The following is a 23668-nucleotide window of genomic DNA, read 5'->3' as shown; positions in this document are numbered from 1 at the left end:
CACAGGCTTCCTAGGGTGCAGTTTAATTCTGCATATCCCTTTCCCCCCAAACGGAGGAAATATGAAGTTGGGAGGCTGCATGCAATTAATACCATGCTTTCTTGAGGGCAGGTATCAATTCTAAAACGTCTATATGTGGGAAAGATGATGGGCTCCAGATAACAGAGGCAGGACAGATAACGTCGGGAAGATGGACTAGCCAGGCTGGATTATGGGCAGGGACTGAACTCGTCATGGGAGGGGAAAGCTTTTCCTGTTCTGCTGCCCCTACTAAAAGCCAGAAATCAGCACCTCCTCCAGCAACCTTTCAAATTCTTGGTTTCCATGAGATGGGAAAGATACAGACAGTGACACCGGAAGCCACCTACAGATTTGTTAAACTTTATTTCCTCTGAGTCTCTGGGGAGGCAGCAGGGATGTAAGGCGAAGTGGCAGTAGCTGCAGGGGCCTGAGCAGAGCTGGTGCTGGGAGGGGCCGACAGAGGCAGGACGAAGAGGCGGCGTTTAAATATTCAGGGCTGAAAGCCAGCTAATGGGTCTCCTTCATCTGTCTTTGGATTTTGTGCAGCATCTCCTGCATCCGCCGCAGCTGGAACAGGCACACACATCAAAGTGGGGCCTCTCAGAGTCCTACAGATTTAGGGACTCCCCCCGCCCAACCTCTAATCCCTTCCGTCGGGCCCTTGGTAGCCCTGGGGTGTGATGGGGTTTATAATTAAACAGGGGTCCTCTCAGGCTGGCAACCCCTACCACCCCATACTAGCCTCACCTCCTCATCCTTCTCTCGGATCAGCCTCTCAGTTTCTGGATCTGTCCCTGGTGGGACGGCAGGAAGGGGGAAATCGGTACCACTCTCTAGAGTCAGTTTGCTGAAGGGAAGGGGGAAAGGAGGTTGGTAAGGCTAGGGGAACCCCAGCACCTGCTTGGACTGAGTCTGCGGAACAAAGGAGGGGCTTGGTCTCCTCCGCGGCGGCGCTGGGGACCCCGCCCCTGCCGGCTCCATCCCGGCCTTTGGCCATACTTGCGATTCCGCTCTTTCACCACCAGGCGGGTCATGCTCTGGATGCACTGGGCCCGGTAGTTCTCATAATGCGTCTCCCGCGTCACGTCCTTCAGGTCCTGCATGTGAGTACGCACCAGCATTGTCCTCAGCTTCACAAAGTCGCAGTGCCCTGGGTTTTCCACTGCACAGCAAGGCTGGGGGTCAGCCAGGGGCACGGGTAGAGGAGACCCGTTGAGGGCAAGGAGATACCCTGTCACAAGCTCAGTGCTTTACCTTCCACGATGCCCCAGGGGTAGAGCCGGCCCCGAACTCGACGCCCTCTGGCCTCTACCACAGTGTTGCTGCCAATGACAGCAAATGGGATGCTTTCCTGGAAGAAGTTAGGGGTGTCTCTCAACACCCCCATTCTCACCTGTTCCTTTGTGCCTGTATCTTCATCTTCCTCTGCTTCATTCTGGGAAACCAGGGTCCTCTTCCACCCCAAGAGCCCCTCCCCGTTACACAGAATTCTACTCCCTCTTCCACCCAGAAGAAACAAGCTGGGAAGGGGATCCCTGGGGTGGCCCCACCTTTAGGGCCAGGTCCTGTGATTTGAAGTCCTCATCCTCATCAGAGTCACAGTCTGGGAACTGGTAGACCTTGATTCCAAAGTGCTCAATCTCCTCCCGGATCTGGCAAACACACGAGGGGCCCATGGATCTGGGGGGGACTCCAACCTTTCCAGGAGCCCACCTGCTCCCCTCCCCCACCAGCTCCCCTCACTTTGCGTTTCTTGCGCTCCACTTCAGGAGGGGTCAGTGTGTCCGCCTTGGCCAGGATAGGCACGATGTTGACCCGCTGATGCAGAGCCTTCATAAATTCAACATCCAATGGCCGGAGCCTGGGGAACAGGAACCCGTGACCACCTGCTAGTGGCAGCCCTGCCCCGGGTGCTCTTGGCCAGTCCCCTTGGCAGCACCTGGTGGGGCCAGGAGCCTCAGGCTCAGACCATACCCGTGGCCGAAGGGCGAGATGAAGTACAGGCAGCAGTGCACCCTGTTATCTTGAATATTCTTGCGGTTCAGGCCACTCTCATCTCGGAAATACTGCTCAAACTGCTGGTCGATGTATTCAGCCACAGGCTTCCAGCTGGGGCAGGGAACACAAGCAGAGAAACTGCAAGTGAGCACTGCCTAGTGAGATCTGGGGCTGCGAGCAGCCCACGCCCTGGGCAGACTTTTCTCGACTTTGCTCTTCCCCAACTTGCTTTATTGCATCTTCAGGGAGGTACCTGAGTAGGTCACGGTACATCTCAAACATCCTGATAGAAAATCAGACGAGGCACGTGGGCAGAGGTCGTTAAACCCTTAGTGTGATGAGAGGAAGAGAGCCCAGGTGACCAAACAAAGCAGGAAGATTAGCAAGATGCAGTGAAAACCGACTGGAGGCCAGGGCAGCCCTAAGTCAGGCTCACAGTTCAACCTCAGGGCCTTTATTCAGGTGGGTCCAGCCTCTCCTCCACCTCTCCAAGCCCACTCCATCCTTCAAAGCCATGTCCAAGAGCCAACTCTTCCACAAAGGTTCCTGTGACTACACCAATGCACACTGCTCTCCCTTCCCTTCACCACACATGAAGGTCATATACATATATGGTATATATCATCCATATCTATGTTCAATATATATATTCAAGAACCACAGTTTTCAAGTCTCTTGCTCTGCTGTTATTGAGTTTTGTCCCCACTGATAGATGCCCTGATAGGTGGACATTATAAGTATCATTGTTCTCATCTTATACATGAAGAAGCTAAATCCAGAGCAGCTAAGAGACTTAATCCAGATCATTTTAGCCAGCAAATTCTCTACCCATCCAAGTTCCTGGACTCTGACTCCTAGTTCAGTGTGTTTGCCACTACACTGCCTGACCCATTTATTAACCTAAGTTTAGCCTGATTGACACACATGTTAGAGACCTGCCCCCTCTCCTCTCCCACTCCCACTGCCACTAGACTGTAAGCTTCCCAGTGACAAGGATTATTCATACTTGTTCTGAATCCTGTAAAATGTCCAGCATGGGCTGGACACCTAATCTGTGCTCAAGAAATTCCTGCTGGCTGACTAAATGAGCACATGTGCAGGTCCACTGTAAACTGGGAGGTGCCAGGCAAGTGGAATTATTACTACATTATGGAATGTCAGAGGAAGTAAGTAGACTAATTGAAGGAGGAAGCGATACTCGCTAAAGCAGGAAACAGGCATTGGTTGGGACTAGAATTTCAAGGCAAATCAGCTGGCTGAGACATATTCCTAGATTAGGAAGGGTGATGACATGGAGGCCACCTCAGTCCAGCAGGAGTATTTACGGAGACCATGTACTACGCACTAGCACAGCACTACGGCAAGAACGTACGAAGTGGCCCTCCCCTCAAGGCTTGGATCAAGAAGTTGAAGATGAACCAGTGTACTGAGCCAAGGTCTCATGTTGTAACGATAAAGCATGTGAGGTGCGTTCAGGTCACAGAAGGATCTGTGAGATCCTGATCAGTCTGGGAGGCAACCATCCAGGGCCGGCTTCCTAGGCATGTGACCTGTGCGGTCACACGCGGGCCCCACACTCAGAGGGCCCACATCTGGTTTACTCTCTGCTGTGGCCATCTTGAAATTCTTAATCATTTTGAACAAGGGACCCCGCACTTTTATTTTGCACTGATCCTGCAAATTTATTTTGCAATTATCGTCTTTAAATCCATGAGTGTAGTGTACACAGCCCTTTACAATTTTCAATGCACATTTACATGCATCTTTCTGAGATGATTTTTTAGATCAACTGGTAAAGCCAGAGTTTTTCAACTGAAGAAATGGGAGTGCAGTCATTTGCTCAAGATCACGCAGTTACTAAATGCTGAGTCAGGATCTGAATTCTCAGTCCAGGAGTCTCAGCACCACCCTACCTAATGTTCTTAACAAAGGCACCACCACCTTTCCCCCTGTTTCTATCACCCATTCTCCTCTCATCTACTCCCTTAGGTCTGACCACTATCTAAGCATCTTTCTAGTTCCTGAAAAAAAAAATGTCAGGGATGACTGGGGAGGTGGGGAGGTGCTGTTGTTTAGTCACTAAGTCGTGTCCGACAGTTTTGTGACCCCATGGACTGTAGCCCGCCAGGCTCCTCTGTCCATGGGAGTTTCCAGGCAAGAATACTGGAGTGGGTTGCCTTTCCTTCTCCAGGGGATCTTCCCCACCCAGGGATTGAACCCTCCTGGACTGGCAGGCAGATTCTTTACCACTGAGACACCAGGGAAGCGTAATGGAGGGGGGGGAGTGGCGAGTAGCCACTTTTCTTTTGGCAAGTAGCCCAGAGGGTGCTTGGAGTTTAAACAAAGTTCCACTCACACTTTCCCTTTGCCTCTTCTTTCTCACCTTCCCCTACCCTTCCATGCACTCTCACCCCTTTAATAACTTGCTTGTAGCACCTAAAATGTTGCTGGTGAAAGGAACAGATGGAGGGAGGGGGACCATTATTGAGCACCTGCTATATGTCAGGTCCTTTGCTACATGTTTTCACATGTTTGCTTTTTGAGGCTCTTCCCTCAAAAAAGGGGGGTGCCCTCACCCCTATTCTAGAACTGTAGGTCAGAGTCAAAGGAACACTAGCGGTCATCTATCCCAAGGCTGTCCCTCTCACCTGACAGAGGAGACAGCCGTCCAGTAAGGGGCAGGGGCACACTCGAGGGCACACACCCCTTCTTCCTGACATCAGGGGTGTGTCTGCACCTCTGTGTGCCTGAGGAGGGAATGGGTGGGCTGGGGGCAGGGTCTGTGCTCGGTCAGACCTACCACTCTGTGTTGTTGACAGCATCCCCAAAACCTGGTGTGTCCACAATGGTGAGCCGCAGCTTCACACCCTTCTCCTCTATGTCCACGGCATGCTTAGTGATCTCCACCGTCTGCATGATACGCTCTGGAGAAGGGGGAAACTGAGGCCAGGGCGAGGCCAAGGACCTGCCCAGTTGGGACCACACAGCCCATCCCAACCAGCTCTGCTGCCCAGGCTGCCGCACCCTCCCTGCCCCCGCCCCGCCCCCTGGGGCTGCCCGGGGGCCTGTCTGTTCTCTGGGAACCAGCGAAGAGCACATTTCCCAACACAGGAAATGCCGGTGGCTGTTGGCTCCAGCCCCAGCCTCTTCTCTGCTCCGGCCTCTTTTCTCGGATTCCTGGAATCCTTTGGGGGGTCAGAGAGGATTCTGGCCCCTGCCCTGCTTCAGCACCCAAGTCTTTAGGGAGCTGGCTGGTGGGCTGCCAGGCTGGACAGCCCTCCGGAGAGACGTGGCAGGCTCTCTAGGAAGCCGCAGCTTCCTGTATCCCCCAGACCCCGAGTGAGCTCCATTTCCCAGGTCAGCTCTGCCCTCCTGTCCCCACGCTCCTTCCCTCACCTTCTGCGCTGAGGAGCTTCCGGTCCCGGTACAGATCCGTGAGGAAGAGGCTGTTGACCAGCGTGGACTTCCCCAGACCCGACTCTCCTGACGGGGGAGACAGGACAGGCACACAGCAGTCACCAGGAGGCCACCCCACTGGGCCAAGTTTGTGGGGGAGCTTCTTGCCTATCTCACTGGGAAGAGACTAACCCAAACACAGAAGAGCTGGAAGCAAGCAGACAGGAGAGCTTATCCAGCCAGTGAGGCTCAGAGAGGATAAGGGGTTCCCAGGGTCACACAGCACAAGGCAAATGTTAGGACCCTGAGGGTTGAGGGTTCTCTGGACCTCATCACTGCCCCCTCCCGCACAGCACATAGGATGCGGACTTTGGGCCGCCTACGGCTTCTGGCTGTTCTGCAAAAAGGCCCGGCCACTTGCTGCTTTCTCCTGCCCGGGCTATACCCCAGTGGCTCAGACAGTAAAGAAGCCTCTTGCAATGCAGGAGACCTGCATTCCACCCCTGGGTCAGGAAGATCCCCTGGAGAAGGAAATGGCAACCCTCTGTAGTATTCTTGCCCTGAGAATCCCATGGACAGAGGAGCCTGGCGGGCTATAGTCCATGCGGTCACAAAGAGTCGGACACGACTGAGCAACTAACACCCATACCCCCCCCACACACACACACGGACCATCCCCACCTGAAACGCCTCTTGCCCAGCTCTGCCCAGCCCCTGCTCTACCTGCCACCATGAGGGTAAAGTCAAAGCCTTTCTTCACAGACTTCCGGTGGACTTGATTGGGGAGGGTCGCAAAGCCCACGTACTCCTTGTCATCCTGGGGGACGACGAGAAAGCAGAGTGCGTTAGGGCAGGGGCTGAAGGACCCCAGGACCCAACGCCAGCCTTCTCCCCGCCTCTTGGGTCTTTGCCCAGCCTTCCAGGATCACTGCCACACTCCTCTGAGGCCCCAGGTGGGGCCACCAGCTGGGCTCCTATCCCTGCTGACACTGTTGGGTTCCAATGCATGGGGGGCGCGGGGGTGGCCCCACAGAGCTGGGGCCAACACAGGACAGAGCGCGTCTCCAGCCACGTGTGGGTGCACACACAAACTCACACACGCGCGACACACACTTCTGGGGCTCCCTGGGCTCCCTCCCCGGCATGGAGGGGGCTGGAGGCTCTACCTCGGAGGAGTCATAGGGATCGAGCTTGCCCCACGGGCTGCGGGGCCGGGCTGAGGGACTGAGGGGGGCTGAGGCAGAGAAGTACTGCTGGCTGTCAGAGGGCTGGGGCCACGAGGGGGGTTTGAACTCCAGGTCATCCTGGCAGAGGTCTGAAGCCTGAGGCCTCGGCTCCTGGATTTGGGGCCTGGGCACCAAGGTCTTGGCCTCTGGTGGGTGGTAGGTCTCGCTTCCTGGGAAATCCTTCACGAACTTGTTCAGTTCTGCGTCATCCGCGTCCTCCAGAAAGCGCTTGATCTGAGGGGCAGGGGCGGGGTGGGGTAGGCGGGTCGGTGACAGGAAGGGAAGAAGGAAGGAGCAAGACAGGAGAAGGCAAGAGGGAGAGAGGAAAGCACGTGTGGTTAGAAGGGAAGGAAGCTGCACAGGCGGCCAAGCCAGAGGAAGCGCTTGCCACCCTCCCCTGCTCACAGGCCTCCCAGCCGAGGGTCCGAGACAGCAGGAGACCCCAGGGAGCAGCAGCAGCCCCCGGCGCCCTAGCAACCGCTCTGGGGACCCGACAGCTCCGGTCTGGATGCTCCCTCGCAACAGGGTGCTGGTCGAGGCTGCCCCTCCACGCCAGGGCCAGGGACTGCCCTAGAGGCCAGGAAGCCAGGCCGAATGAGCGGAGCAGAGAGAGGCATTAGAGCGGAGAGGAGAACGTGGCTCAGGATGGAAGGAGAGCGCAGACCGCCAGGACGGGTAGGGGCGGGGAGGCGGGAGGGAGCCAGGGCGGGGAGAAGGGAGCCTCCAGCCCCGGGCGACTCAGGAGCCAGCAGGGGGCTCTTCAACTCCAGCCGCTGCAGCCCTGAGCCCCAGGACTCGGGAGCCGACTCTCCCGGAGGTGTTCACTCCCGGAGCCCAGAGCAGCTGACCTGAGCCCCCTGATTCCAGACCCTGAGCCCTGGGTTCCAGAGGCGAAGGGGAAACACGCCAGCTGATGCTCGTGAGGGTGGGAAGGACCCGGTGAGGGAGGCTGGGGGGACACTGCGGACAGCCCCCAGCTGTGAGGGTTGTAGAGGCAGGAGGTGCCCCCGGCTGCTCCCTGCCCCCTGCCACCTGCCCCGAGCTAGGCTTCAGCTGGCAGTACCGGAGGGGGTCTGGCCTCAACTGTGAAGCACACGGGAGTGGGGGGAGCAGACAGTGGCTGGCTCCTCTGCGGAGACCTGTCCCCCCACCATCTCCAGCTGGGAAGACTGGCCACGTCCCCCTTACTCTGACCCTGAGCTCTAGACCCCGAAGCTTCCTCTCTCCTTTGGGGGCCAGCCCCCTTCGTGGAGTGCCTGGCGGTGCTGGGCTCAGCTCTGCCTCACAATACCCACGTGCCACCCCCAGACAATGGACAAGGGCCGGCTTCACAGGCTGACTCACCCCCTGGGAATCGGCCAAGCTAGTGGGGGCTACCCCAGACCACAGTGGAGTCCCAGTCAGGGGAGATATGACAGCCACCGTCTTCAGCAGGTTCCCGTTTAGGGCGGGAAGAACTGAGGGATGCAGTCCTACGCACTGCCAGCTTTCTGCAGAGGGAAGGGACTAGAAGGGGGCTAGAGGGAAAAGCCGCCAAAGAGCTACTTCTGGGCTATAGCCTCTCAAGTGCCCCCGCCGGCTTAGAGCCACAGTCTCCAGGGCTTGCCTGGACAGGAAAAGGGGTCTTTTAACCTGAAACTGGAACCAGCGTGTGGGGGCCAACTGACCAGAAGAGACATCCTGAGGCAGGCCTGACCCAACAGGCTTTTTCTCACCCACAGTATCTTGGGGTCCAGTGGGGTGACCGTTCATCCCGGTTTATGTTTGCTGTCCTAGCAGAATTGTCAAAGTGTCCCAGCTCAGACGATTAATTATACAGCAACAGGGAAGGGATGCGGGTGGGGGGGCGGGCGGAGTGTGTGTGACAGGTCTTGTTTTCTGGCAGCCCAAGAGTCTGGGGAATTTGGGGAAATCCTGTCCCTCTGCACAACCCCACAGGAACCCAGAAGTCCGTCTGGGGGCAGACTGAGGGTGGGAGACAGGGGGCTGTCTCCGCCCGGTTCCACCAGGGGCGCTGAGCAGAGGGGCAGCAGCCCAGGGAGGAGGGAAGGCCCTGAAGGAGACCCCCAGCCTCCTGCAGACCTTCCAGGAGAGCCGCCAGCACCACTCTCCCTCCAGCGAGCACAGGAGGGACCCACAGGAGCTCCAACCAAGGGGTCAGGACCCCAGGGGCCTCATCGGCCCCCCAGCTCTGCCACGGACCCAATCCTTCTCTGCCTCTGAGCCCCGATCCAGCCAACGCAAGGGGGAAGACGAGGCAGGTCCACCCTTTCCCGGAGCAGCCTTACCCCAGCTTCAGCCCTCTCCTCGGGGACAGAACTGCCTTGCCGTCCCAGGGAACGGTCCATGTCCCACGCTTCAGACTCCCTGTCAGCAAGCTCTAGGTCTAATTTTATCTGCCAGGCAAAGTTCCTCACGCACAGAAACAGCCTGGTCTTGGTGCTCTTGTAACCCAGCGTCCTGACTTGCTCCTCTCCCTTTCTCTCTGACCCCCCTGTCTCTGTCAGGGGCCAAAAAAGCCTGTGGAATGTCGTTCCCCACCCCCTCCCTCCTCCCTTCCCTTGGCTCCCACCCTCCAAGGACAGCTCAGCTGCAGCGGGACCGCTGCTTTCCTCTGCAGTCCCGTCCTCCTCTGATTGGCTCCCCTGTGATGCCTGCCCGCTGCCTGCCATGGTGGGCAGAGCAGCAGCCTCCCAAGTCCGTCTGCAGGCTCCTGATCCACTTGGCTTCTCTTGTTAACCCCCAAGGATGCTGAGGCCTATCGGGGGCTTGAGCCCTGTCCTCAAGGTGACCTGGTCCAGGAGACTTCATCCCCAAAGGATTCCAACCTCTCTCTTTCACCGTAACTTCAAGCAGTGCTGAAGTAGGGTGGGGTGTCCTACCGTCCCCAGCGTGTAGGTTCTCATGGGAATGGACCCACTTTTCTTCCCAGTGTCACTGCGGGTTCCTCCCAGCAGAGAACTGCACTACCTTCAGAAATCGCCGTCAGAGATTTCCCTGCGGAGGGCCCCAGGCGCAGAGGGGCTTTGCCATACAGACGCCTCCCATCCTAGGATACCTGCCCTCTCAACTCATCCAAATCCCTTCCATCCCCCCATCACTCTCAGGGAATCAGCAGCTAACACGTGGTCTCTGTGAGGCACGACCTCAGGGGGAGGAGAGGCTGGCATCCCAGAGGCTCCAAGTTACTGATCAGGCGGGACACACATAGAGCGGGACCTGGCTGGGCCTGCGCACGTGGAGACCTGACCGGCAGACCACAGGCCAGTGTTTCCAGTTTAGCTAGAAACACCCTTTGTGACTCTGAACAGTCTCTTAATTTCAGGGCCTTAATGTCCAATTGTGAGCGGCCCTTCCCTGTCCCAGGAAGGCTGAGGAAAGCAAGCACTCCCAGATGACAGGTACACCTCAAGCTGCTTTGAACCTGGGGAGAGAAGGGACAGCTCAAGTCACAGGATGGTTATTAACATGAGCTGGTCATTCTTTCTGTATGCCAGTTAAGCCCTCCTGGGGGGCTCCCAGGCTGGGGAGCTCTCCCCCCTGGTCTCCCAAGCACTTGGGTCCCTCATCTCCTCTCACAAAGAGACCCTCACAGACAAGTTTGGCTTGTCGTGAACCCGTCAGCCTAAGGACGGGGCTGGCTGGAGGGCAGAGGCCTGAGGCAGAGGACTCTGGTCGTGACAGGGTGTCTTTAATTACAGAGGAACAGGCCAATTACAACTCAGCCAAGTTGAAGCCCCAAGACCTCAGTTGAACTGAACTTAATGTGTGGCAGAAAAAGCCTCCCTCGGCCCCTGCACTAAGGGCATTTGGCACTACGAACAATCAGAGCTCCGCTCGGCTTCCACCCCGGGACCATCAGTTGTCTGTCCCCACGTGGGGAGAAGGATGCGGGCAGGGATAAAGGCAGGCACCACTTGGCCTCTCCCAGGAACCCCCCTTTGGGGAAGGTCACAGTGTCATCCAGACTTCCTGGCCAAGACTTGGGCCTCGGCCTGGACACAGCTTGACAGAGAAGAGACCAAAAGGTTGGCCTGTCCAGACCTGGAAGCTCCTGATTCCACAGGGCCCAGGGAGCGCCTTTCTGGAGGCTGCCCACAGCCAACATCCTGCCCCACAGGCTAGCGACAGATCTCCCACTGCCGTAAACAGCCTGGGCCTCCCACGCAGAGGGCAAAGGCGAGGGGCTTCCAGACTGGAAGCAGAAGCTGGCGCAGGGCCTAAAGGCCCTGACACCCAGCACAGTGTGTCTGTGGCAGGCTCTGGCCTTGAGGTCAGGACGAGAGCTGGCACCCTCACAGTCAAACCTCCACACTTCCTACCTGGGGGTCTCCAGAGAGGCCGGCTGCGGTTACTGCTTCTCCGCCCATCACAGGCAGGTGGCAGGAATGAGTTCCCTCCACCCCCCATCACTGCAGAGGGACCTGGTTTGGGGGGGCGGGGGGACAGGTAGGATGCTGCAGGAGGAAGATTCCCTAGGGTCCCTATCTCAGGGGCAGAGGGATGTGGGGTGCTGGTTGGGCCGCTCTCTCTCAGAGGTCCCTGGGCAGAGGGTGCTGTGGGAAGGGCCTAGGAGCGGCCCCTTGCCAGGCGGTGGGGAGGAGGGCCCAAGCGTCTCACCAGCCCTCTCGGGGAGGCAGCAGTGTTTGTGAGCCTCCTGTGTATGTTTTCCAAAGGAAGTTGCTGCTGGTCCCTGAGCCCTGGGTAGGTGGGGGTGAGGAAGGGTCACCCAGGTAACAGCTGACCCAGGCAAGGGCGGGGACCCTCAACTCCGCCCCTGCCGGACTCGCTCGCCCCAGCCCACCTGCGCGTCTCGACCGCCGCCCTCTCCGACCCTGCACCGACCCACCCCTTCGTCCAAGAAGCGGGCAGCAACCCGGGGGCCGGGGCCCACTTCGTGTCTGCTCGGATCAGAAGGAGAAACTTGGGAGCAGCGACGCAGTGCCGTCCGCCACCAGCGCCTGCCCGTGCCCGCGGCGGGCGACAGCGCCTCCAGCCCCGCGGGTCTCGGCGAAGCCGCCCGGGAGCAGCGGGCCCTGCGCGCCCGGCCCTGCCCCGCGCCCGCCCGCCTTACCATGGCTGCAGCCCGGGCCGGGCCGGCTCCGCCTGGACAGCGCCCGAGCGACCCGCGGCCGGAGCTGCGCGCCGACCTCGCAGCACCGCCAGCCCCCTCCCGCCGCCCGGAGAGCGGACCGGCTGGAGGCGGGGCCCGCGGCGGGGGCGGGGCGGGGCGGGGCGGCCCCGGGGCGGGGCCTGCACCTCGGCGGCTAGCGGGCCCCCGCCGGCTGAGCCGGGGGCCGCTGCGCTGGCCTGAGGGTGGGCCTTGCAGCTCGCGACCCTCGGAGGCAGGGTGCGGAGAGGCGATCGGGCAGGGCTTCGCTGGTCATCTGGCTCTCCCTGAGCCCCTCAAGAGTGGCCTGCCGAGGCGGCGCGGCACCGCGGGGGCTTGAGCCAGTCCCCAAAGAAAAAGAAAGGGCCCCCCTGGCACCCCCGGAGAAGCCTTTGGAAGGAGAGGGGAGTTTGCCCCATGGGTTGGAGAGAAACAGTTACCGCGGAGAGTCCACAAGGTTTGTGGGAATTGAACCCAGCTGATGTCCAAGTTACTGATCGTCCATAATGTCTGTATACCTCCTAAGGTGGACGTCAGAGAGTCCCCACCTCCAGCCAAGCTGTGAAGGAGAGCCAGGAGGTTCCCTTCGTGCAGGACCCTAGATTAAAGATTAAAGAGGATTTGCTGCATAAACCACCCTGGGATCATCTGCTGGAAGAGTGGAAGGGAGAGGCCGAGTGGCCTTTCTGGGCAGTGAAGCCTTGCCTGGGGCTGTGGAAGGTGCGGAGGGCCTCAGGAGAGGCCAGGCTGGGCAAGCAGGTGAGATGCTGTGGAGACAGATGCCCCAGCAGCTTTAGAGGCATTAGAGGCTCAGGAGGGTGAGCAGCAGCTCAGAGAAAGTAGATGCTTGGGGCGGGGAGTTGGTGGGGATTTCCTGAGCTAATACGGGTCTGAGCTGGTCAGGCTTCTGTAGAAGTTTCCAGAAGCATGCCCCTCTGTGACTTCTAAGAGTCCTCCTCCAGGACAGACTGGGAGGCCCCAATACACTTTGGACAAAACTAAGGCCACACATGGCCCCCTCTATTGGTAGGAGTGCCAAAGGCCTGCCTACACTCTTTGGGTCTGATCCACGGCCTGGTGGTCTTGGTTGGGATCCATCAAACGCAGCTGGGTACCCCTAGTGAGATCAGATTCAGAAAACATGGGACTGCCATTAAATATCTGGCAGTGGTGGGAGGGAGGAAAGAAGGGGTGTTGTTCCTTAAAGAAGTCAGGGCATTCATGAGCCAGCAAGTCAAAGAGAAAACTTTCTATCTGGGTAACCTCACTTCACCTCTCTAGGCTCCAGTTCCCATACCTCAAAATGAGGGAATTAAACTAAGCTAGAGACCAGCAGATTGACTCCAATGAGAGGCAACTTCTGAAAATATAGGAGGTTCCTGGAAAAGGTCCAGGGTAGATCAGAAGATATGAAGCTCTACTCAGGAAAACAAACACATAAAGGAGTTCCTTTCGAGAGAGACCACTGTCTGTTGGAAGTCTGCAGAAACAGCAGCACTTGCTGCCATTGGACCCAAATGTCAAATTCGGGCTACACAAAGCCCCTCTGTTGGGAACTAGCTGCAGCCACTTGTTCTTATGTCCGCACTCCTCATAGGAAACTTCTCGGGCGTTTCAGCCCTCAAGGCCTGGGCTGGGGGTGCTGGGCCCAAGGGGGAAAGCCTACATCAAGGAGGACAGGCCCCATCACAGAACCTTGTTTTTCACAATCATAACGTGCCTTCTCCCCCCAGTTCTGGTTGCTGTCCAAGCATGGACACAGACACATCTCAGTTAGCAGCTCATCCTCCGCTGCAGCTGGAACCTCAGGCTCTGCTCTGGCACTGGCTGCCCAGACCCCAAAGAGCCCTGTTTCATGAGACATGTTGGTGCCCGCTTGCTTGGAAGGAAACACAGCCCCAAGAGAGACTGGGGACCATGAAACTCATCTCTAAGCCAAGAATCTTGGAGTCTTGATGGTCACAGGCCCAAATGAAGCATGGGCTATGAGGAATGGGCTGGGTAAAAAAAAAAACCTAAGACAGACTTTGGGTCACTCTATCTGCACAACCCCACACGCTCACCCTGCTGCAACTGAGGAGTCTCCATGAGCACTTGGCCTAGGAATAAGTCCCTGAGATAAGTGCCAAAATTATCTCAATGTCTGCAAGTCCCTTCCCTTCCCTGTGTTTCTGAAAGAAAGGACTGTTCTACCCTCAACACCAACTCTCATGTTCTATGTCGGGACAGGTGGAGTTGGACATTTGGAAGCAGGGCTGAGATACAGCAGCCCTCGTATGCGTCATTGACCACTGAGCGCTCAGCGCCACCCCCAGCCAGCAGGTAGCCTGGCCAACCCTGCCTCAGTACCTCAGCTCCTGGGCTCCGGCTCCCTCTCCCTCTTGAAATTCAATATCCCGGGAGTTCCATGGTGGCCTAGTGGTTCAGATTCCACGCTTTCACTGCTGGGGCCTGGGGGGAACTGAGATCCTGCAAGCCATCCCAGCCTGCTGTCCTGGGCTCCATCCACTTAGGCCAGGCTAACATGGTCCGTATGGAAACCTCCTGGCCCCGCCTCCACTGGGGCCCAACCCTGGGTGAAGGGGTACAGCCCAGGGATGTCAAACAGGGATGCTGTACTTGGGCCCAGGCAGGGCCCAGGTTCAAAGCCAAGATTAAAGAGTAATTACCACCAGAAATCAGGATTTCAGATCTGCCTGACTAGCAAAGATCACTTTAGTCTCCTGGTAGCAGTTTCCTTTAAGCGGTGCAAGAGCTAATAGTACCCGTGCCCCAGAGGTGCTGAGTCAGTGATAATTTAAGTCAGCGAGCCCTGGCGGAGCCGAAGGTCTATCACTGGGTTGTATCTTTCAAGGAAATCTTAGCCATTCTGTACATCAAGGTCTGTACAGAGAGGCAAGAAACCAAAATACCCTATGCCCCACTCCTCCTCATTGTTCCCCAATGTTCCATGATCCTGGGACAGGCGTGAGATGTAGGCGACAAGGTCCGGGAACATGGTGTTTCCTGGCACCTGCTGAAGGGCTGCAGCAAGGGACAGTAGCCAGTCAGAGAGCCCTTCCAACATCCTCTGTGCAGCAGGACAGGGCACGGGAGGCCCAGGGGTGGAAGGCACTTACACGCCTCCTAATGCTGCTACCCACTGTGTGTCTGACACCCTCCAAGGCCCACTCCCTTGACCTTCCAGCCTCTGCTTAAATATCTTCCCTGCTCAAAACCTCCCTGATTCTAACAACTGCCCTTCAATCTTTGGGTGGTGAATTACCAAGGTCTTCATTACCGAGCCAAAATCTGCCTCCTCCTGGTCGCTCCCCTCCAAGTGCTTCCGTGCTAGAAGCTTTGCTGACTCACTGCCCTGGATTTTGTCCTTTGATATTCACTTCCCTTCAAGTGACCCATCTGTATACTTTTCTCTCCAGATCAACCACAAGCCCCTCAAGGACAGGGAGAATGTTTTTCTATTTTAACCTCTACTCATTTCCACTCAGCAAATATGTCGTGTGATGTCTGCCTAGGTGACCAGGCCTCTGCCCCCAAGAGATGTCTGATCAATATGAACGGACTGAGAGGATTCACTGATTAGTTTCCGCTCTGATTTTGGAGGACAGTCAAGCCCTGAGGCTCTGGGCTTCACTGATCCATAGCCTGCTCTTTAATCTGGCAGTTTCCTAGCTCACACCTACCTCCCAGCCTCTCAGTTCAAATGCAGAGACACAGATCTTACCCCTACTACAACCTTTCCTCTCACAGTTCTTGATATCTAAAGATGCTGCTGAAATATCACCAGTTATCTTCCAGGAATATGTGACTACAGAAAAAGGGTTTATATACCACATAACCCTTGAGGCAAGATGCTCCCCAGAGACTGCCAGCGTTGATGAGCAAGCTCTGAGCCTTGGTGTCTTCATCTCTGAAACAGGGAGAAAAAGTCTACCTCATAGGTTTGCTATGGAGAGTCATTAAGACAGCACATGTAGTGTTGGGCGAATCACTAAAATGAATGGTGGCTACTATCTCAGCTAACACCAAAATTATCAACACCACACCAGCAACTGTCAACTGTGACTATTTCGAATGCCTTCCCTCCAAAGAATTAGGCACGTGCTTGTGTAATGGGTGTAGAGGGATGGGAGAAAAGCCTTCAAGTGACACTGGAATGACCATACTGCCACCAACTGTGGAGTCAGCTTCTCCAGTTAGCCAACATTCTATCTCTAGAGAACAGGCCTTGGTTTCAGACTTACTGAACTGAGTTCCCCAAAACAGCCACTGCTGAGATCCCTGGAGCTAGATGATTTTGCCAGCGGTAGGTGTGCCGAGGAAAGGGCTTTGTCTGGCCCAGTCCGCCCGCCCAGTGTCGGAGTCGGCGCTCCCCTCAGGAACTGCCTCGCATCCTGTCCCCCTCCTCCAGGCCTCCCTCAGCCCCCAAGGTGCAGCTGTCTCTTGCTTCTCACCCCCCCCCCCCGGCCCCCACCAACAGCAGCTGGGCTAAAGGCAGCTGAGCAGAGGCGGGGGAAGGGACACGGTCATTTCTGCTGCTCAGGGCAGCCTTCCTCTGGCTGAACAGCTGTCAGATGGCTCCGGCATTACTGATTTTCTTCCACATCCAAGTGGGCATCTGAAGCGAAGCTCCCTAGTCGGCTGGGGTCCACTGCCTCTCATCTTCCTTGAAAAACCCACCATTTCAAACACCACCAAAACACTCCAACAGAAACGTGTGATGCTGGAGACGGGTTCCGGGCAGGGAACCAAGTAGCTTCTGGAAATGCACTAGAAAGTCCACAACAGATGCGGCAGATTCTTCCCTGTGTGTGGTCATTCTGGGCGGGCTATAAGAACGAAAAGACTTTGCCATCAAGCTGGCGAAGAAGGCATAGCATCTTCCTGCCCTCACTCTGTAGGCAGAGGAAGTGATCTGCCTGCATCTCCCGCGGGAGGTAGAGCACCACCCCCTGCCCTGTGCTGCCAGAGGCGCCCACTGAGGTGCCACACCACCTGTCCTAGGGCGACCCACTGTCCAGGCTCGCTCAGGACTCAGGGACCTCCCAGGATGCAGCACTTTCAGTGCGAAAGTCAGGAACGGCCAGGGCAAACCCTGAGGAGTTGGTCAACCTAGCCTGTCCCCAGAATAGCGAGCCTGGGCCGGAGGTCACCAGCCTCCCACCTGCTCTCGATTTGGCTGCCGGTGGTAGCTGCAATGAACAGGGTGACATCTGACAGGAAAAGCAGCGGGGTGGTGAGGGCCAGGCTGCCATAAAACGCCTCCCAAGGTGTCCTGCCCCATTTTCAGCAGCTCTGCTCCATCCTCTCAACAACCCCCTTTCCTCTCAACTCTAAGTCTCTGTACCCAGCAAGAGAAAATGAGGCTAGTGAGAAGCTGGTTCTGGGGTTCATTCCAGAGAGCCCATATCCGAGGATTCCGCTAACGCCCCGGGAACACAGCCTCCTGAGTTGCTCTCCCTGAGCAAAGCTTCCTTGTGGCTCCGGAGTCGATGGGAGGCTGGCCATCCCATCCCCAAGGCCAAATGACACGGCTCCCTGAAGATACTGAAGTCTACCATAGGGAACACTGAAACAGCCTCCTCTGGTTCCTGGCCTGTTTTCCAGAGTTGATTCCTCACCTCATTGATGGATGTGGCAGGGAGTAAACCCCCTTGTCCCCTGACAGCCCGAAAAGGCACATCCGAGGCAGCAAGTCAGTTAGCTGCCTCAAGGACACAGGCTCTTGGGACCAGGGCAGCCTCTCCCAACGAGAAGTGCTTTATTCCAGGGAATTCCCCCAGGGCTGCCTGAGAAGACAGCCCCCGCTGAGCCCAGAGACACCCTCAGGACCTTCCAGTTGAGCTGCTGCTAGTTCTGATACCAAAACAAAACAAAACAAAATCAAAACCCCTCAGGAGTGTTTCTCTCAGTCCAGCTTAACCTCCTCCAGGAAGACTGCATCCCCAAAGTCCCAATCCAAGGATGAGAAGCATCTGTCTGTCCTGCTCCTTAGACAAAAGCTTTGAGGGACCGCCTGGGAGGAGACTGACGGAGAGACAGAGATAGGCGGAATCACACTCTGTCCCCAGCTATGGACCCTGGAGGCTTCAAGAAGCTCCAAACAGGCTGCCGTCCACGAGCCCGGCGCCGTGGTGGGGCCACTAGAGACTTCCTGCCGGGAGTGGAATCTGGAACAGACTCCACAGTCCGCCCGGTTTCTGGAGGAGAGGGGCCAGAGGACACCAGCTCCCCAGAGTCTCCATCCCGGGACCACACCGCTGGGGGACAGTCTGAGGACAGCCTCGCGCTTGCGTGTCCTGCGAGGAGAGTACCAGGCCCACCTCCGTGTCACCCACTTCCAGAGTCCGGAGAAGACTGGCAGGCCCCGTTGCCGGCCGGAGAGGCTTCTCTTGCCGGCTTCTGGGGACAGCTCTGCTGCTGAGCAGGGCTGGAGAGCTGCAATTATGGAGACAGGATAAGAGCTATTTTGGGAAGAAGCCGTCGTGCTGCCAAGGCTTTTGACTTCCTAAACTAAAACAAGATGCACAAAGAAAAGGGTGAGGGTGGAGACCAACAGGGAGGGACTGGCTCTGTCAGAAGCATCCCATCCAGAATAAGGGGAAATATAACCCCTTCCCAGAAGTATAGATTTGCATCAAGAGGGGATCAAGAGGCTGGCTGTTAAGCTCTCTGAGCCCTGGCTATGGGAAAGAGTGGGCAACCTGACCACCTCCCCCCTGAATTCCCTGCTGACTCCCTCCCACCTAAGACCCTCCAAGAGCACTTCTTCAGTCTGTTGCATTTTTTTGAACATTTGAGCACAGATGATTTTGTATTGTTGTTGAAATATTTTCTGTCCATGTCTTATCTCCCCATCCAGACAGTAAGCCAAAGAATGTGTGTGTTGTGCAGCGTAGATGGTTTCCCCAACTGTGCCTAGCAGAGTGCTAAGCTTCTGATAAAAATTGCTGATGGAAGGGAGGGAGAAAGGCAGGAGAGAGAAGGAGTACTGTCTTGCATGGAGATAATCTAAAGGAAGCTGCTCCCACCCAGAGCTAAGCTCCGGGTAGAGCGCGAGATAAGCAGCAAGGCAGAGGGGGTGGCAGCCCCATTCCTGGCACCTCCCCTGCAGCCGTGCCGTTATCAGAGTTCAGGCTGTTCTGCCCCCCAGTTTTATATACACACACATCTCATTTGTTTTCCATTGGCGGTCAACCGTCCATCCTAGGCTAGTCCACGAATGGGACCCATTACAGGCCATGCTGGGCTTTGGATAAGGGAGAGATAAGGCAAGAGAAAGAATAAAGGCAAGAGAGCTTGGACTATCTTATCAAACGTGGGTCAAGAAGAATGAAAGTACTTAGAGGAACAACACGCTGTGAAATCAGGACACTCTTTGCCAAATTCAGGACACGGGGCTGCCGAGAGCAGAGTTCACCTTGTCCCTTTCCAAGTTAAGGACTCAAATAGTATGTAACCCAGAAAAGCAGCCCCTTTGTGGAGAGCCCTAGGCCAGAGAGGGGACAGTGAAGTGGGGACGGATCCAATCTATGGCTCCCCAGACAGTCTTCCCAAGGAGAACCTGGCAGGATTCGTCGTTTGCCAAAAGGTCTCTACTCTTCCTCTGCAGTGTTGCAGCGAGCTCTGGTGCCTTCGTGTGAATGTCTCCTGGAGATGCCACCCCATAGGTGCCCAGTTTGGCAAGTGGAACACAGGCTGAATTTCAGCCCCTACCTCTCTGCCAGGTACCCATGTGCAGTGAGCAACCTGCTCAACCACAGGGAGCACCTCTGTCTGTCTCCTTTCATATCTGCTTCCATGAAAGGGTGAGAGGGGCACTTGGATCGGGGGAGCACAGGAAGACTGGAAGTAACTTCCCAGGGGCGTTCTTACCTCCTCATCTGTCATAATGGAGAGAGTAGAAGCCAGGCATTCCCAGGGGGCAGCAAATGGAATTCAGAGAGTGCCAACAGGAGGGGAAAAAGAGAATTTTACTAAAGACATCCAGTGGACTTGGGCATAACCTGGCCCAAATTCCTTCCTAGTCCAAAGTGGCCCAAGTGAAAACAGCTAGCAAGTTTCCAGGCACAGTGAGCACTGAGCTTTACATGTAATCGCTTAGCGAGACCTTGCAAGAACCTTCAAAGGAAGCCAATAATAGATGGGGGAACTAATGACTGGAAAGGTAAAATAACTTACCCAAGGTCACAGTCAGAAAATAGAGAGACCAGGGCTCACACCCAGTAATATAGCTCGAGTCCTTATTCTAAAAACCTCTCCTTTGTGGAGCTTTGCTCCCTCTGGGGGGCAGAGCTGCTGGCAGGGACTGGGACTGCATCCCAGGGCTCTCCCCTTTCTAGAAACGTCTTCATCCAGAGCCCTGGCCTCCCTCATACTCATAGGCTGGAGTCTGTTGTCCACAACATGTGAAGCAGGAATTCCTTGGCACTAAGGTACTCTGTATTAAGACTGACCCCGGCCTTCCCTCCCACCAGAGAGGTCAAAATCACAAAGTTAACAGGGGGTGGGCTCAGACCCTGGGGGTTCTCCAGTTGGCTGAAGACCCATTGATGTTAAGGCTTTCGCCTAGACATCCCTGGAGATCCTGCTTCGGCCACAGCCAATAAGTACTTCCCTGGTCTTGGGGTGGGGGTCTTGAGGAGGGTTCTGAGGAAGCAGAGAGACACAAGAGGAGACCCCTCAAACTGCATTAGTTTGGAGTTAGTCCTGAGTAAGACCGTGATCAGGCAGTTTGTGTTAGTGGGGCTTTTGACATTTGCTTTTTAATCACACGATAGGTTAAGACCAGCTTGTCTGAAAGGTCATGGGCTTACATCATTCTCCATTCCCAGCGTGACTACTTCCTGCCAAAAGGAGACTCTTGAAAATGAAGAGAGATTCCAAGTCCCAAACGAATGACTCTAACGGTAGGATTTTAGGCAACGTGAGGAGTTCCTCTGCCCCCTGAGGTCAAAGCCCCAGCAGGCACCATACCATGCTGACGGACCTAGCTCTGGGATTCAGAGGCCGCCCTCCCACCTGTTCTCCTGCCCCCAGCCCCCCAAAGCGGACCCGCGGGAGGGAAAAGCACAGACCTTTTAGCCACCAGAAGACACGATTGTACATTTCCTCAGAGACATCTGAAAGTAACAGAGATTGTTGCTTTTTTTCTCTCTGTGGGATGAGTGCCCCACCCCTCACTACTTCACATCTCCCTTCCTAGCTCTACATTTCTCCACCCAAAGCTGCCCTCAGCCCTTGGCACTCTCCCCAAGAAGCTCCTCCAAGCTCCTCCGACCTAAGACCAAATGCTGCGTTCCCGCTCTCCTGCTCCCCCTTCTCCCCACCCTCCCTCGTGCCACTGTGAACGCCTCTCCCCTCTCTGAAACCTAAGTCCCAGCTCATTTACGCCCAGCCTTCTCCACTTGGTTGCCAGAATATTTACCTGAGGACCTTTATTCTCGTCACCGGCCCTCACCCCCGCTCAGCTCTTCCTCTCCACCCCTGGGAAGTAGCTTCCCACCCTGCAGACCACTCTCTACTACCTTCCATTGAAAGGTTAAGCAGCGTTGCCTGGAAGAGTCAATGCCTGACGCCGGCCCAAGCATCGTCATCGGCCTCATTAGCTTGGAGCTCAGAGAAGCTGGTGGGGAAGGAAGGGAGCAATGGGCTCAAGGATGGGTCTAGCTTTGGCACTGGCGGGAGGGCAGCTCTGAGGCCCAGAATGAGGAGGGGGGACGTTCTCCCACCCCGGCGTCCCACCTCACTAAATCGGGGCTGCACCTGGGCAATCTGCTTCTGCACATACCCATGAAGAAAACACTAAACCTTTGAGTGGGATGTCTGGAGGTGTGCTGGGGGGCCTGTGGCACTTCCCTCAATGGTGACGGACTCGGAGACTCCTTTGGTGATGATAGTGGTGATGGACTTGCCTTCTCTCTCTGGAACATCAGATCCTCACAGAAAGGGCTGGTTTCCATTTCAAAAAAAGGCAGTGAAGGGTCTGGGGGAGGAGGGGACTTGGGCTCGAAATCAGGTGTTATCGGCCGACTGCTGGGCATTTCACCTTCAGGGCTGAGTAAGGCCCACCACGTGGAGTCTGGCCCGTATCTTGGTAAGCACCGAGGGGGCAAGGGCCGAGGGGTCAGTTCCACCTCTGCGTGGATCGAGTGCTTTCTAGGAGAGGGCTCTGGAGGCCTAAGTGTGGGTCGTGTGAACTCGTAGATACTGTCTGAGCGTTTTGTGGTATGTTGCTTATAGAAGGGCCCCATAGTGACAAAGTCAGAGGATTTGAAGGGGCTCTCAGATGCTGCTCGAGACGTTCCGCGGGAAGCTGACTGTGCCCCGGGGGAGATGGTGACCCTGCGACCACCCTCGCTCTCTCCTCGCATTGAGGGCTTCATGCTGGGCTCCACTTGTGATGGTATTAAAACCTTTGGGGAGGACTTGATTTCGCTGTACACAGAGGGCCTGTGGACGGGCTCGGGCTCAGGGCGCACAGAAGCCTTGTGTCCACTGTTCAAATCTTTAAGGACAGAGAGTGTGAGGGAGGATTCCATGTTCACACTTCTATGCAAGGCCTTAGGTTCTGCATAAATTGAGTTCTGACGGCCCATTTCATATTCTGGCCCAGGAATTCTTCTCTGGGGTGACCGAGAGTCTGGACAGATGCGGTGGCCGCCACATTCTGGGCTAGGGGGTCTCCTTGGAACTCTGATATCCCCAGCAGTCACACTCTTTCGAATGGGCTCAGTTTGGACTGCTTCATCCTTTGGGCAAATCAAAGGCCTCCGGGGAACTCTGACCCCTTGTGGGTACTGGACCTTGGAGGGTGGCTCGTCTTCTAAGAGCATGAAGTCATCCTTCTGGTCAACAAAACTCAACCGGCGAGAGGATTTGGCCTCTGGAATCAGCGAGAAACGATTACTGATGTCACGGCCTGGCCTGGTCTCAACCCCTCTTCTGGTTGCTTCCTCTCTGGACGGACTGACATTCCGAGGCACCTGACCGGTGTAGGGCGCCGACTCGCCCTGAATCAGCTTTCGAGGAGGAGAGGCCTGGCGGGATGCATCAGCTCTGGATCGGGTCTCGGATCGAGGGTTGAGTGCTCCAGAGGGGCCAGGCCCTGGCTGAGGGGAGCTGGAGCGAAGGTAGTCTGATGATAAGTGGAGAGCAGTGGTGTGCCCAGCTTCTGATCTTCGGTGGCCTGTTGGGATCGTGGCGGCTGGGCCACTCCGCTGGCTCGAGACAGGGTACCCCTGTCCCCGCTGAGGGGTCGTGCTAGCAACCTCAGCCCCTTTCTGTGCTGAAACTGCCAGTCTGGACCCAGTTTTATTTGTCTTGACCACATGATATGTTGTGCCTCTTTGGGTAGAGCCCATATTTTACCGGCTGGCTTGTATTCAGAGTCCTAACAAAGCCTGAATATTTATCCTCAGTTTTAAAAGCTGCTGTTCTTGCACTCCCACAAGAGTGGCTGTTGTTCTCCAGATGTCTCTACTAGTCCCCTTAGCTACCTGCTTGGTGATGTCATAATGGAAGGAGCCTCCTATTAAATATTCTGGCACACAGACACAGTTCTTCAGAGACTATCAAGCAATAACGGCAACTGTGGATTGTCTTTCATGTTAACACCACCAAAGCTTTGACCAAGTTCTTAGCAAAACCAGGATTTCCTGGTGTAGAAGGAAGGCTCTAGATCCTCCCTTACTCTCCCCAGATTCTAGGAACTCTCAGAGACTCATCCAGAGAGAAGGAACCAGTTTGAATATCCTACTAAGGCTGGGCTCCTCAAATCAATCCCACTGTGTTAGTCCCAATTTTAATAAGATGCAATGTTACAAAACTGTCCCAATTTGGTTTGCAGTTGCACTGAATATAAGTCACAAAATAGAATCCCAGCTTTCTACGGGTTTCGTGGGTGGTTTGGTTGGCC

General features: G+C 56.0%; 2 protein-coding genes across 8 annotated transcripts; both read right to left on the bottom strand.

Moving 5' to 3' along the window:
* Positions 1-365: 365 nt before the first annotated feature.
* LOC136149628 (septin-4) lies at positions 366-11826 on the bottom strand. 7 transcript variants are annotated; one of them, XM_065910049.1, is made up of 12 exons: positions 11716-11821; positions 6582-6875; positions 6139-6232; positions 5416-5502; positions 4820-4943; positions 1996-2130; positions 1765-1882; positions 1572-1673; positions 1276-1372; positions 1021-1183; positions 769-868; positions 366-588 (listed from the first exon to the last, which is right to left on the bottom strand). In XM_065910049.1, the coding sequence occupies exons 1-12, from the start codon at positions 11716-11718 to the stop codon at positions 529-531; spliced, it is 1377 nt and encodes a 458-aa protein (XP_065766121.1). In that variant the 5' UTR covers positions 11719-11821; the 3' UTR covers positions 366-528. The 7 variants fall into 7 exon arrangements, with proteins under 7 accessions (XP_065766121.1, XP_065766124.1, XP_065766127.1 ...); XM_065910052.1 differs by having other exon boundaries at positions 6832-6875; positions 11716-11806; XM_065910055.1 differs by lacking the exon at positions 11716-11821 and adding an exon at positions 8930-9144.
* A 569-nt stretch (positions 11827-12395) lies between these two features.
* SEPTIN4 (septin 4) lies at positions 12396-23114 on the bottom strand. Its single transcript, XM_065910939.1, has 6 exons — positions 21542-23114; positions 20773-20873; positions 18090-18189; positions 16905-16964; positions 14664-14775; positions 12396-12462 (listed from the first exon to the last, which is right to left on the bottom strand). The coding sequence occupies exons 1-6, from the start codon at positions 23112-23114 to the stop codon at positions 12396-12398; spliced, it is 2013 nt and encodes a 670-aa protein (XP_065767011.1).
* Positions 23115-23668: the final 554 nt, after the last annotated feature.

Source organism: Muntiacus reevesi, chromosome 18, assembly GCF_963930625.1.
Source record: "Muntiacus reevesi chromosome 18, mMunRee1.1, whole genome shotgun sequence".
Taxonomy (NCBI): Eukaryota; Metazoa; Chordata; class Mammalia; order Artiodactyla; family Cervidae; genus Muntiacus; species Muntiacus reevesi.
Note: the sequence above shows the minus strand (reverse complement) of the source record. Positions and strands in the feature narration are given on the sequence as shown.